Source organism: Bubalus kerabau, chromosome 1 (assembly GCF_029407905.1).
Source record: "Bubalus kerabau isolate K-KA32 ecotype Philippines breed swamp buffalo chromosome 1, PCC_UOA_SB_1v2, whole genome shotgun sequence".
Classification (NCBI taxonomy): domain Eukaryota; kingdom Metazoa; phylum Chordata; class Mammalia; order Artiodactyla; family Bovidae; genus Bubalus; species Bubalus kerabau.
In genome coordinates this window covers 170671779-170684756 of record NC_073624.1, presented here as the reverse complement: position 1 = coordinate 170684756, position 12978 = coordinate 170671779, and the positions used below count along the sequence as shown (strand labels likewise).

The 12978-nt window shown below is 43.0% G+C and overlaps 1 protein-coding gene across 3 annotated transcripts in view; it reads right to left on the bottom strand.

Annotated features, from left to right (window-relative positions):
- The window catches only part of RNF130 (ring finger protein 130), a 142840-nt gene extending 133551 nt beyond the window's left edge, over window positions 1-9289 (bottom strand). For all 3 annotated transcript variants that reach the window (XM_055539100.1, XM_055539106.1, XM_055539112.1), the window contains exon 1: window positions 8614-9289. In XM_055539100.1, the coding sequence (XP_055395075.1) occupies window positions 8614-9058 (445 nt within the window). In that variant the 5' untranslated portion in view covers window positions 9059-9289. The remainder of the gene's footprint in view (window positions 1-8613) is intronic.
- Between the last annotated feature and the right edge of the window lie 3689 nt (window positions 9290-12978).

The following is a 12978-nucleotide window of genomic DNA, read 5'->3' as shown; positions in this document are numbered from 1 at the left end:
AGCCATATAGCAAATTCCTGTTGGCTACATATTTTACATATAGTAAAGTACGTTTCCAACTCAATGGACATGGGTTTGGGTGGACTCTGGGAGTTGGTGATGGACAGGGAGGCCTGGCGTGCTGTGGTTCATGGGGTCTCAAAGAGTCGGACACGACTGAGCGACTGAACTGAACTGAACTCACTTAAGTTTCCATGTTACTCTCTCCATACATCTCACCCTCTTCTCCCCTCTCCCTCTATCCCTAAGTCTATTCTCTATGTCTGTTTCTCCATTGCTGTCCTGTAAATATCTTTAGTACCACTTTCTAGATTCCATATATATGCATTAGAATATGGTATTTATCTTTCTCACCTCACTCTGTATAATAGATTCTAGGTTCATCCACCTCATTAGAACTGACTCAAAGGTGTTCTTTTTTATGGCTGAGTAATATTCCATTGTGTGTATACACCACTTCTTTATCCATTTATCTGTCAATGGACATCTAGGTTGCTTCCATGCTCTAGCTATTGTAAACAGTGCTACAATGAACAATGGGATACATGTGTCTTTTTCAATTTTGGTTTCCTCAGGGTATATGCCTAGGAGTGGGATTGCTGGGTCATATGGTGATTTTATTCCTAGTTTTTTAAGGAATCTCCATACAGTCTTCCATAGTGGCTGTATCAATTTACATTCCCACCAACAGTGCAAGAGGGCTCCCTTTTCTCCACACCCTCACCAGCATTTATTGTTTGTAGACTTTTTGATGTTGGCCATTCTGACCAGTGTGAGGTGATATCTCATTGTAGTTTTGATTTGCATTTCTCTAATAATGAGCGATGTTGAGCATCTTTTCATGTGTTTGCTAGCCATCTGCATGTCTTCTTTGGAGAAATGTCTGTTTAGGTCTTTTCCCCACTTTTTGATTGGGTTGTTTGTTTTCCTGATATTGAGCTGTATGAGCTGCTTGTATATTTGGGGAATGAATCCTTTGTCAGTTGTTTCATTTGCTATTATTTTCTCCCATTCTGAGGGTTGCCTTTTCACCTTGCTCACAGTTTGATGTGGGTCTATTTTTAGATCCATTTCTCTCCTCGTCATGTTCAAGTTTCCTTTTACCTCCATGAACAAACTGAGTATATTTATAATAGCTCTTTCAACACTTTTATTTGCAATTCCATCATTTGTCCCACTTCTGGGACTGTTTCTGCAGACTTTTCTGTCTGGTTATGGGTCATATTTTCTCTACTTGGCTTGTCTGCTCATTTTTTTATTGGATGCTGGTATTGAATTTCATGGTTTTGGGAGCTGGACTTTGTTGTAATTCCTTCAGACATTGTTAGGGTTTGTTCACGATTAGGTACTTCAAATAAATCTCATCCTTTTAAGGCTTGCCTCTAAGATTTGGTAGGTGGGTCCAGAACAGGCTTTTCTCCAGGGCCTTACTCCATGCCTCATCCATTAGGTTTTTCTACTTTGATTAGTGAGAATATGAACTATTCCCAGCCTTGTGTGAACTCCAAGAATTCTTCCACCTGCTAATTTCTGACAGGTCTCCATAAAACGAGCAGAACAGTACTTGATCAAAGGCTTGAGTGAACGAACCCCTTGCAGCTCCCTCCTCCCCTGTACTGACCTCCTCACACATTCAAGCCTACTCAAGCTGCCTTCACCTCTCTCAGCTCTGAACTCTGTCTCATCAACTCAGGAAGACCACTAGATTCTTTCTGGGTTCCCCTTCCCTGAGCTTCAGTTTAGAAACTCTCCAGGTGGTAAGCTGAGGCAGTCACAGAACTCTGCTGTTTATTTCCTTCCTCTCAGGGATCATTGTCCTGTGCTGTTTTCTGACCTATTTCTAAAACTGCTGTCTCATAACTGTCAGGTTTTCCAGTCACTTGAGGTGGCAAGGTAAGCCTAGTATGGCTAGAGGAAGAACTAATCAAGTTTAATTTCAACTTCCTCATTTTCAATGAAACCTCTCTAGACTACAAGTCCAAATAATTTTTCATTTCTCTGATCTTTGTACCATTTACTGATCTAGCATAGTAACAGAGGCCCTACAGTATACTTTGTCTATCAACACCCCACCATCCCCATCCCATCATACAGATTCCAGCAACACCTGCCATTAGTTTCACTACCAGACCAAGCACCACAGGGTTAAATGCAACCACATATTACAGTGGCTTGCTAGCGCCAGGCGCAGTTTGAGGTATTTGGTTAAAACAAAGACGACGCTGTCCCTAAGTTCCAAGAGCTCACAGTCTGGGACAACTTAGGAATCAACTTCTCACCCATAAATCCATAACATAGTTTTAACAGGAAAAACTAAGGTATAAATGAAACTTTAGAACATGGATTGTGGCTTGTCAAAAGTTTTCTTAAAGGGCTAGAGAACAAGCAGTTTAGGCTTGGAAGTCATACAGGCTCCTGTAATAACTGCTCAACCCTGTCGGTATACCACAGAGCCACAGACACGTGAATGAATGGACAGGGCTGTATTCCAACAAACTCCGTTTACAATAACATGCAGCCGGTGCCCTTGCTGGTGTCTGCAAACAGCCTGCACCATCCACAATGGCACGTCCTATTTGTGCCATCCAGACAAGTTCTCTTAGGCAGCAATTGCACACCATATCTTCCACACACACCACAGAACTTGCATAATGCGAGCTCAGAGGAGTTTATTAAGGACTTTTTATTTCCTTTGGCATTTGAAGGGATCCCTTTATTTTGTTCAAGACTGCTTCCAACAGTAAAAAAAGCTACACTTACTATGACTTATGGAAAAGAAATCAATGTTTAGTGCATAAAATACTCTAAGGATGATAAAACAAACAAATGATGATCCTGAAAACTTAATTCATTTTGTAAATAAGTCAAGGTTGCTATTTACTTAAAAGCAGCAGCTCTGAGGATTGGTACGATTAGGTACTTCGAATAAATCTCATCCTTTTAAAGTTTGCCTCTAAGATTTGGTAGGTGGAAATGCACCCCAGAGGTGTGGACATGGTCCAAAACACTACCAGACTTCTTTGAGAATTATCTAAAGAGAGAATTCACAAGCACATTAAAAGACTGCCTTAAAAATAATTTTCCATTGTCAAAATTAAAATCTATCCAGAAAAGACAGACATTTGATAAACTGTATGTATTTTCCAAATGGTTCAATCAAAAAGATTACCTCACAAAACAAATTCTGAAAGTGTTTAAACTTTTCATAGTTGCAAAATACGCATGTATACATAGAAACACATACACGCCCATGTGACTGGCATTAAAAGAACAGTATCCTTAATGGGTATATCTGGCACTTTGTTTAACAAGGTTCGTCTTACTATTTTACAGTTACACCTTGTTCAAGATGGAGGGATCTTACAAGCCATCTAATCTAATGCTCCTTCAAATGAAGGATTTCCCTTTTATAATATTCAAAACAATGCTTTGTAGTTTGTTCATCTCTTAAAACTCATATTCAGAAACGAACATGCACTAAAAGTGTGCCTGGCCTATAATGAAGTGGGACCTGTGTTACCAGGATACAATGCTCAAATGCATGCAAGATTAGAATGGGCTGGTCAGTGAGTGAACAGAGGCTTTGTCCTATAAAATGCAGCTTGAAGCCTTATTTCCCCTCAACTCCTTTCACTGCAGCTAATTTTTCTTTACCCAAATTCAAGACTATACAATAATTTCTATTAACTTTTCTCTTAGTTTCAGCCCACCATTCCATACATTGAGATCTTGAGGATCCTGCTGTCCAATATTTCAGTTAAATATGTCACATCTTTATCAAATCACTGGCACAACAAAGACCTTCACAATGTGAGGAATAGCAAGATGAAAATTCTAAGGCAGAAAGTACAGACAACACTTTGCTATAAAGAGAAACAGAAAGATGGAACGGAGGAAGGATGTATATATTTGGTGTGGAGGTTTAAAAATATATACTCAAATTTTATATGCTAATGAATCATCCAAAAAGCAAAGGAAAAATACAAAATGTTGTTAAAATTTAATACAAATACAATTTATCATATATTGCTTGGTTATCTATTCTAGGTCAAAATTTGGTTTTTAGAGGCTCCAGCTCCTTCTGAATTCTCTTGCCTTTCAGGGTCTCTGATTCCAGGATAACACCTACTTTTTTTCTGAATATTTTGAAATCTCTATATCCGGTAGCCCCTGCCTTTGGCATTATACAATCTAATATATCATGGCCCTTTTCATCCAAGATCTTGTTTCCACATTGATTGCCTTCACCCTGAAATCAGAATTTTAAAAACCAAGTTTAGGTTTAATGGATTCATCCAACAAAATCACATATATAAAACATAAGAATCTAAGGTTTTTTTTAAATGTTATGACATCCCTTCAGTCAACTAGATGACCAAAAAAAATTTATTACTTGGTAAAATTGTTCTCCAAGGCTTAAACATCCAATCCTGAAAATTTCTATGCAAAATGACTATTACCAAATTCTTCCCACCAGCATATCTGCATACAAAATGACATCATCAACAACAGGGCCTCTCCCCCAACCCCCACCTCCAGGCTCAAACAAAAAGTTAGTGTGCACACACTCAAAGCACATCTACAACGTCTGTTCCACAGTAAATGCTAGCTAGATTTTACATTTGTTTCTAGATCTAAGCTCACCCTTTGAGTAAGTTAGTAATAAGAAAGCAACCATGAACAACAACCAGTATCTGTGAATAAATATAAGGCATGTTCCTGCAAAAGTTCACTTCAAAAAATAAATTCTTTACAGTTAAAATATGAAATTTGTTATCACCAAATAAATCTCCATTTAAAATGTACTCTAATGATAAAGAATGTATTTTCAAAGTACAACACTTGTTTATGAAATATTTTATAAAGTTTAACATTTTTCAAAATGTACTTCTAAAATACCAAAGCATTTAGGAAGAAATTGCCAAATTGCTCTTTAAAGATATAGGACAAATAAATCTTGTCCAGTAATTCATACATGCCTAATTTACAGAAATAATGACTCATTGGAAAAGACTCTGATGCTGGGAGGGATTGGGGGCAGGAGGAAAAGGGGACGACAGAGGATGAGATGGCTGGATGGCATCACCGACTCGATGGACATGAGTTTGAGTGAGCTCCGGGAGTTGGTGATGGACAGGGAGGCCTGGCGTGCTGCAATTCATGGGGTCGCGAAGAGTCGGACATGACTGAACTGAACTGAACTGAATGCAAAATAACTATAAAGGTTTTTACTTTCACAACCAAGTCAAAGAATTAAAACGAGTTATCATGTTAAGCTCTAGGAAAACTACTTTTGTCTTTATATTCACCAAACACTTGTCCTCAAAATTTTTATTAACTTCCCATCTATTGACCACAGCTGGTTCTTTTTTTGCCAGTAATTCTGTCTCATAACTATTTTTTTTGTAATTTGAACATCACTTTGTTTAGTGTCAACACTCGGTAAATCTTCAATAAACACATTAAGAATTCTCTTCAATTTAAAATTACAAGCACACAAGAGTCAGAATATATTATTTTTTCTAAAAGCACTAAAATTTGAGACTAAATCAAGAATATCATAATGTGAAATAACCAAATATTCAAATTTTAAGCTATTTTTTTTTTTTTAATTGGGGTGTAATAGACATAAGGGCTTCCCTGGTGGCTCAGATGGTAAAGAATCTGCCTGCAATGCAGGAGGCCCATGTTCCATCCCTGGCTCAGGAAGATCCCCTGGAGGAGGAAATGGCAACCCATTCCAGTATTTTTGCCTGGGAAATCTCATTGACAGAGGAGCCTGGTGGGCTACAGTCCATGTGGTTGCAAATATCCAGACATGACTGAGTGATTAGAACACACTGACATAATAGATATAAGCCATTTTCTTAAACATGAAAAATTTTAACAGATTTCTATCACCATTCTTGTTTTTTAAAATACATTCCTAGGACTTCCCTGGTGGTCCAGTGGTTGGAACTTTGCATTTCCACTGTGCGGGTGTGGGCCAGATCCCTGTTTGGGGGAACTAAAGATTCTGCACGCTAATGATAACGCGGCGAAGAAACAAAAACAAAAAAACAAAATATAGTCCTAAATTCCTGCTGATAAAGCACAAAAACTTCTTAGATTTCATGTTAGTCCACTGACTTAGAAATAGTTTATAGGTAAACTGACATAAAAATGCCACTAGACCGTGAGCTTCAGGAAGAAGAGAAAGAATTTGTTTTGCTTATTTCTGGGGCCCATCCCTCTTCCCTAGTACCTTGGATGATGGCTGGGACCAGCAGGTTTTCAATTAGTATTTGCTGGATTGAAAGACCCTATGTGTGCAGATCCCTTAGTAGAAAGCCAGACCCAAACTACCTGCAGGATTCCACCACCGACGCCATGAAAAAACCTTGAGCAATCTCATGATGAGCGGATACAAAATGAGCCCCTAGAGAACAGAGGAAATGAAGAGAAGATAGACACCCAGGGGAACTGACTGCAGACTCAAGTTTCCAAGACTGCTCCAATGTATTCACATTGATGCCATGTCTGAAACTCCACCAATTTACAGAGATTCATTTAGGTTAACAAATCTCCTCTTGTAAGAACGCAGGCGCCATTTAAGCCTCTCAATAACCTTGTATTGTGCTGTGCTTAGTCGCTCAGTCGAGTCCAACCCTTTGCAAATTGCCAGGCTCCTCTGTCCATGGGGATTCTCCAGGCAAGAATACTGGAATGGGTTGCTATGCCCTCCTCCAGGGGATCTTCCCAATCTAGGAATTGAATTCATGTCTCCAGTATTGCAGGCAGATTCTTTACCATCTAAGCCACCAGGGAAGCTCCTCAATAAACTTAAGGTATAACTATTTCACCATTCCCTTTTGCAGACAAAATTGAGGCTAAAAGGCCAAATTACTTTCCTAAACTCACACAGTACTTCGCCAGTGACATAAGGCTTATATACAGCACAATTGGAACCTCCCCACTGACACAGGAACAAGACCAGCCTTTTCCACCTATCAGTATCCAATATCCTTCGATACAAACACCTAAAACAAGTTTTCTAAAGATGGGGCCTTTGCTTGGAATGACAGGCAAGAAACAAGTAGTTTCAGAACACAGATCACTTATGAGGCAAGTATCTAAAGTGAGGATCATGGATTCGAGGTGCCTAGAGGAACCCAAAGACAAACCACAGATTTCAAAATACTGCACAGGGCCAGTTCTTGTTCCAGAACAGTTTGCCTCTCCCTCTTCCTTCCCTTCCACGTGACCCTCACAGATCTCAACCCCAGAAAACAGACTACCATTGTCAGTGCCACAGTTTGGAAACATTTTGTGTCCCAAACACAGTGACTGGCACAGAACAAGCAAGCAAATATTTACTGAATGAACCAAAGGCCAAAGTTGTTACTGTGGGTAAGGCAGGACCCTAACTGCCTTTTTTTTTTTTTTAACAAAGTGGAGATGAGAAGTGCATACTAAGCAACTGATTATTGATGTAAAAATGAACGTTTGAAAGGAAGGTGTAAACTGAGGAAAGGCTGGTGAAAGCCCTTCCTGATTCTTCTTCCCTAGCTAGATTGCCTCAAAGAAAAAAACAGCTTAGCACATTCACAAACACATATCTGAGAAGTGGTGTGATGTTTTAATAGTTTATAGAGTATAAAAACAAACACCTTATGTAGGTTGCCTAGTTTAGGTCATCTTAACATGAAAAGCAGCTTTAAAAAAAGTCCCCTCTCAGCATTCTCAGGGTGAGAGTGGGTAGAGATGGAGAAGATAGACATTTTTCCAAAAAGTCTGCTGTGGGCCAAAAACAAAACCATACTCCACAGTGTGGGGAAAGCTTCTTTTAAAACATTACCAGAAATTTGTACAAATATATGCTTTATACTAAATTATTAAAGAGCAAATGATAGGAAGACGTAAGATTAAGCCAAATGGCTTCAAAGACAACTCTCAAAAATTTTACCTATTTCCCCTCTGGCAGACTCTTATGACCTGAAGACTTGGCTACAGGTTCCAATTGGTATCGGATTCGTAGTAACGTCAGATGTTCAGGCGTCAAATTACAGTAAAGCTGGTAGGGCACAATAAGAGCCAAAAGCAACACGGAAGATGCCCATTTTCCTCCTCCACTCTCCTTCCACTTGTCACATAAGAAAAACGGCACGTTTTTAAGGTAGAAAAGGGCCTCATCCTTCTAGATTCAATACAGCGCAGTCTGTGATTTCGGGAAGGAACCCGTGCGGATTCCGAAATACAGGTTGAGACTTCATCCATCATGAACTAGTTTTGCACTCTTCCACCACCTCCTTTGTCTGAGCTGTCCCTGCAAACTCACAGTTCAATGTCTTCCTGTAAACAAGCTAACTGAACCCAGGGGAAAAAAGCCTTTTTAAAAAGAAAAGAAGAACCCAATAACGCGTCTGGAGCCTCATTCCCAGCAGCGAACAGGCGGGGGAGGACACGACGGGAACCTCAACCCTGGGGCCGCCCGCCGAGCGGCGCATCAATCCGGGCGGGGTGGGGGCGCCGCATCCGCCGCCTCCATGCCCAGGTTGTGGCTCCTGGGGGATGAGGACCAACCCTGCCCCCCTCCGCCTTCCACGGCTCCTCTCTTCCCTGCCAGGCACTCACCTCCATGGATAGGCAGCGGCGCCAGAACCTGGCCGCGGACCTCGGCCTTGGGCGAGTCGAGTCCGTAGCGCCCGCGGTCGATGCGGAATGTAAGCGGGGCGCCGCGGCCGGGCTCCTGCACCGTCACGTTGATGAGCGCAGTGTAGTACTCCTGGCTCGCGTTGTCTGCCCGCGCCGGCCACAGGCTGCAGGTTAGCAGAGCGAACGCGGCGAGCCGGGCCGGGCCCGACCGCGCCGCGCCGCTCATCGTCCCTCCGGCCGCCGCCGCTCGCGGACCGGGCTCCCGGGCCGGCGCCGAGAGGAGGGGCGGGCGCGGCCGGCCCTGCAGCGCGAGCGCACGCGCGCGGCCTGTGCGCGGCCGGGCACGAGCGCAGCCCTCCTCGGCGCCGCGGCCCCGCCGCTCGCCACCCTCAGAGCCGCGGCCCGCCCGCAGGGAGGCGCCCATGGGCGCTTCGGCGAGGACAGCGGGTCAGGGCTCGCGCGGTCGTCTCCTCTGGGTCCCTCCACGGCCGTGTCGGCGGGCCCACTCCATCCCCTGGCCCGGTCCCGCCGAGTGGGGGTGCCTCGTGAGGACGCACCCGGCGGGGAAGATGCGCCCGAAGGAAGGTCTTTGGTGCACCAACTCCTCAATGCCCGGCAGCCGCCTCAGGCGCGCGCTCCCCGCCGCCCCGCCCCCTGCCTGTGGAGTGCACGGCGCAGGCCTGGGACTCAGCCCCACCTCCTTTCGCTTGCGTGCGAGCCCGTGTCAGCTCCCGCCCGCCGGCACGAGGGCCCTGCAAGCCCCATCGCTGCTTGCCGCGTACCCGGCCATGTTTGTACGGCAGGCCGGATGCGCGTCTGGCTTGGAGTCTGGGGGCTTTCCAAGGGCCTGTGGAAGAGTTTGAGATGAGGATACAAAAGAAAAATAGCTAAAACTTTAAAATTATTTTTAAAATTAAATGTCTGTGGGATTTCACATTTCAGCTGGTCACCTCAAATCAGCATCTCGGGAGAGGGTGGGGAATGCTTCTGTGCAATAAGAGTACGGGGGCTCCTAGACCCGGATCTTTAAGGATATCTGGGTTATTTGGAAAGGACATCTACAGACTAGATGAAATCTCCAGAGGCACTGGACAAGACAGGCATTGTGGTGAGGCTCCCTCCTTCCTCCACCCCCTCTCCCCCAGCACACACACTATACCCACACACACACACACAGATACACACCCTGTTGTCAGTCCGTGTCAGTTAAGCTATGGACTTTTCTAAAGCATAAATGAAAGAGAAAGGGGGATTCTAGCTTCAGGTGCAGCTGAATTCAGGAGTTTATATGTTAGTGGGCAGTACGCTCATCATTGCGATGAAGTGGAGAGGAAGGGAAATTCCCAGGCGGCTCCGTGATAAAGACTATGCCTGCCAGTGTAGGAGACACAGGAGATGCCAGTCGATCCCTGAGTTGGGAAGATCCTGTAGTAGGAAATGGCAAGCCACTCCAGTATTCTTGCCAGGAAAAGCCCATGCACAGAGGATCCTGGTGGTCTACACTCCGTGGGCTCACAAAGAGTCAGACACAACTGAGCACAGGAAGGAAGGATGGTATCTTCTGACTAGCCAAGCTTGGATCTCCTGCGTCCTATGGTGGAAAGGGGATGAAGTCAGCCTTGCACAACCAAAAGTACTGAGAATCAGAGAGAGAGGCTACTTCTGAAAGGAAAGGTGAGCTGCTGTTTCCAGTGAAAGGGTATAGATGCAGTTCAGGCCAACACATCAGATGTCCACTGGTGCTGCCTTATCAACATTCTTAACAAGTTCTTCCTCCAGTTCCTTCCCTTCCATCCCCACCAGGTTTGTTTGTCGAGTACATGCTCTGTCTTGAGACTGCATTTTATTTACTTGTATACAGTAATTAACTGCAAGGATATCAAACCAGTCAGTCCTAAAGGAAATCAACCCTGAATATTCATTGAAAGGACTGATGCTGAACCTGAAGCCCCAATACTTTGGCCACCTGATGGGAAGAACTGACTCATTGGAAAAGACCTTGATGCTGGGAAAGATTGAAGCCGAAAGGAGAAGAAGGCAGCAGAGGATGAGACGGTTAGATGGCATCACCGACTCAATGAATATGAATCTGAGCAAACTCCAGGAGATAGTGAAGGACAGGGAAGTCTGGTGTGCTTCAGTCCATAGGCTCCCAAAGAGCTTAGCAGCTGAACAACAACAACAAATTAAGTAACCAGGTCACAATCCTAGGCCCTGTATTTAAAGAGACTCTCACAGCTGGACCCCTCTCATAGGGAAAGGAGTCCTTGGACTCAAAGTACCCCTGCTCAGGCACTGAGAGCCAGGATTCCCTTTCCAAACAGCCCTGGACCACTTAGGGCCTACATGGTAGAGCTCTTCTCTAGTGAGGGTTTTCTTACTCTGCTCTTGTCTCTTAACCTGCCCTGCCCTGCCCCTGCTTGAGAAACTCATGCCCCCTACTCACTTGTCCTTACAAAGGTCTTTCAAAGTGTAAGGTACCTATGCCCCCTGGCACGAGAAATGATTATAGAGACCCAGAACCACTGTATTAAATCAGCTGGAGAGAAAGTGAATCTCTTTAAAGCTCTCTTTGGGCACATCCTTCTAAATTTGTCAAGGATAAAGTTGGATCTAAAGTGCTTTTAACACTTCTCTGGCACTTTGTAATCCCTCTTTCAAACAAAGTGGGATTAGGTCTTTGCGCACAACCATAGCAGGAACCAGCATCTAGAACAATATTAAAAACAACCTGCATTTGGGGTGTAATTGTCTTTAATTTAATGGAAATTTTTCTGTTAGAGGTTTTTCATTTTTTAAAAAATTAATTTATTTTAACTTGAAGCTAATTACAATATTGTAGTGGTTTTTGCCATACATTGACATGAATCAGCTATGGGTGTACATATGTCCCCCATCCTGAACGCCCCTCCCACCTCCTTCCCCATCCCATCCCTCAGGATCATCCGAGTGCACCGGCCCTGAGCACCCTGTCTCATGCACTGGCGATCTGTTTTATATATGGTAATATACATGTTTAAATACTATTCTAGCAAATCATCCTACCCTCGCCTTCTCCCACAGAGTCCAAAAGTCTGTTCTTTATCTCTGTCTCTTTTCCTGTATCGCTTATTGGGTCATTGTGATCATCTTTCTAAATTCCATATGTATGCATTAATATACTGTATTGGTGTTTTTCTTTCTGACTTACTTCACTCTGTATAATAGGCTCCAGTTTCACCCACCTCATTAGAATGGATTCAAATGCATTCTTTTTAATAACTGAGTAATATTCCATTGTGTATATGTACTACAGCTTTCTTATCCATTCATCTGCTGATGGACATCTAGGTTGCTTCCATGTCCTGGCTATTATAAACAGTGCTGTGATGAACACTGGGATACATGTGTCTCTTTCAATTCTGGTTTCCTCAGTGTGTATGCCCATCATTGGGATTGCTGGGTCATATGGCAGTTCTATTTCCAGTTTTTTAAGGAAATCTCCACATTGTTCTCCATAGTGGCTGTACTAGTTTGCATTCCCACCAACAGTGTAAGAGGGTTCCCTTTTCTCCACACCCTCTCCAGCAGTTAATGTTTGTAGACTTTTTGATAGCAGCCATTCTGACTGGTGTGAGATGGTACCTCATTGTGGTTTTGATTTACATTTCTGTGATAATGAGTGATGTTGAGCATCTTTTCATGTGTTTGTTAGCCATCTGTATGACTTCTTTGGAGAAATGTCTGTTTAGTTCTTTGGCCCATTTTTTGATTGGGTCATTTTTGTTTTTTTTTTTTGGTATTGAGCTACATGAGCTGCTTGTATATTTTTGAGATTTAATTCTTTGTAAGTTGCTTCATTTGCTATTGTTTCCTCCTATTCTTAAGGCTATCTTTTCACCTTGCTCATAGTTTCCTTCATAGTGCAAAACCTTAAGGTTTAATTAGGTCCCATTTGTTTATTTTTGCTTTTATTTCCATTACTCTGGTAGGCGGGTCATAGAGGATCCTGCTGTGATTTATGTCAGAGAGTGTTTTGCCTATGTTTTCCTCTAGAAGTTTTATAGTTTCTGGCCTTACATGTAGAACTTCAATCCATTTTGAGTTTATTTTTGTGTATGGTATTAGAAAGTGTTCTAGTTTCATTCTTTTAAAAGTGGTTGACCAGTTTTCCCAGCACCACTTGTTAAAGAGATTGTCTTTTCTCCATTGTATATTCTTGCCTCTTTTGTCAAAGATAAGATGTCCATAGGTGTGTGGATTTATCTGTGGGCTTTCTATTTTGTCCCATTGATCTGTATTTTTGTCTTTGTGCCAGTACCATGCTGTCTTGATGACTGTAGCTTTGCAGTGTAGTCTGAAGTC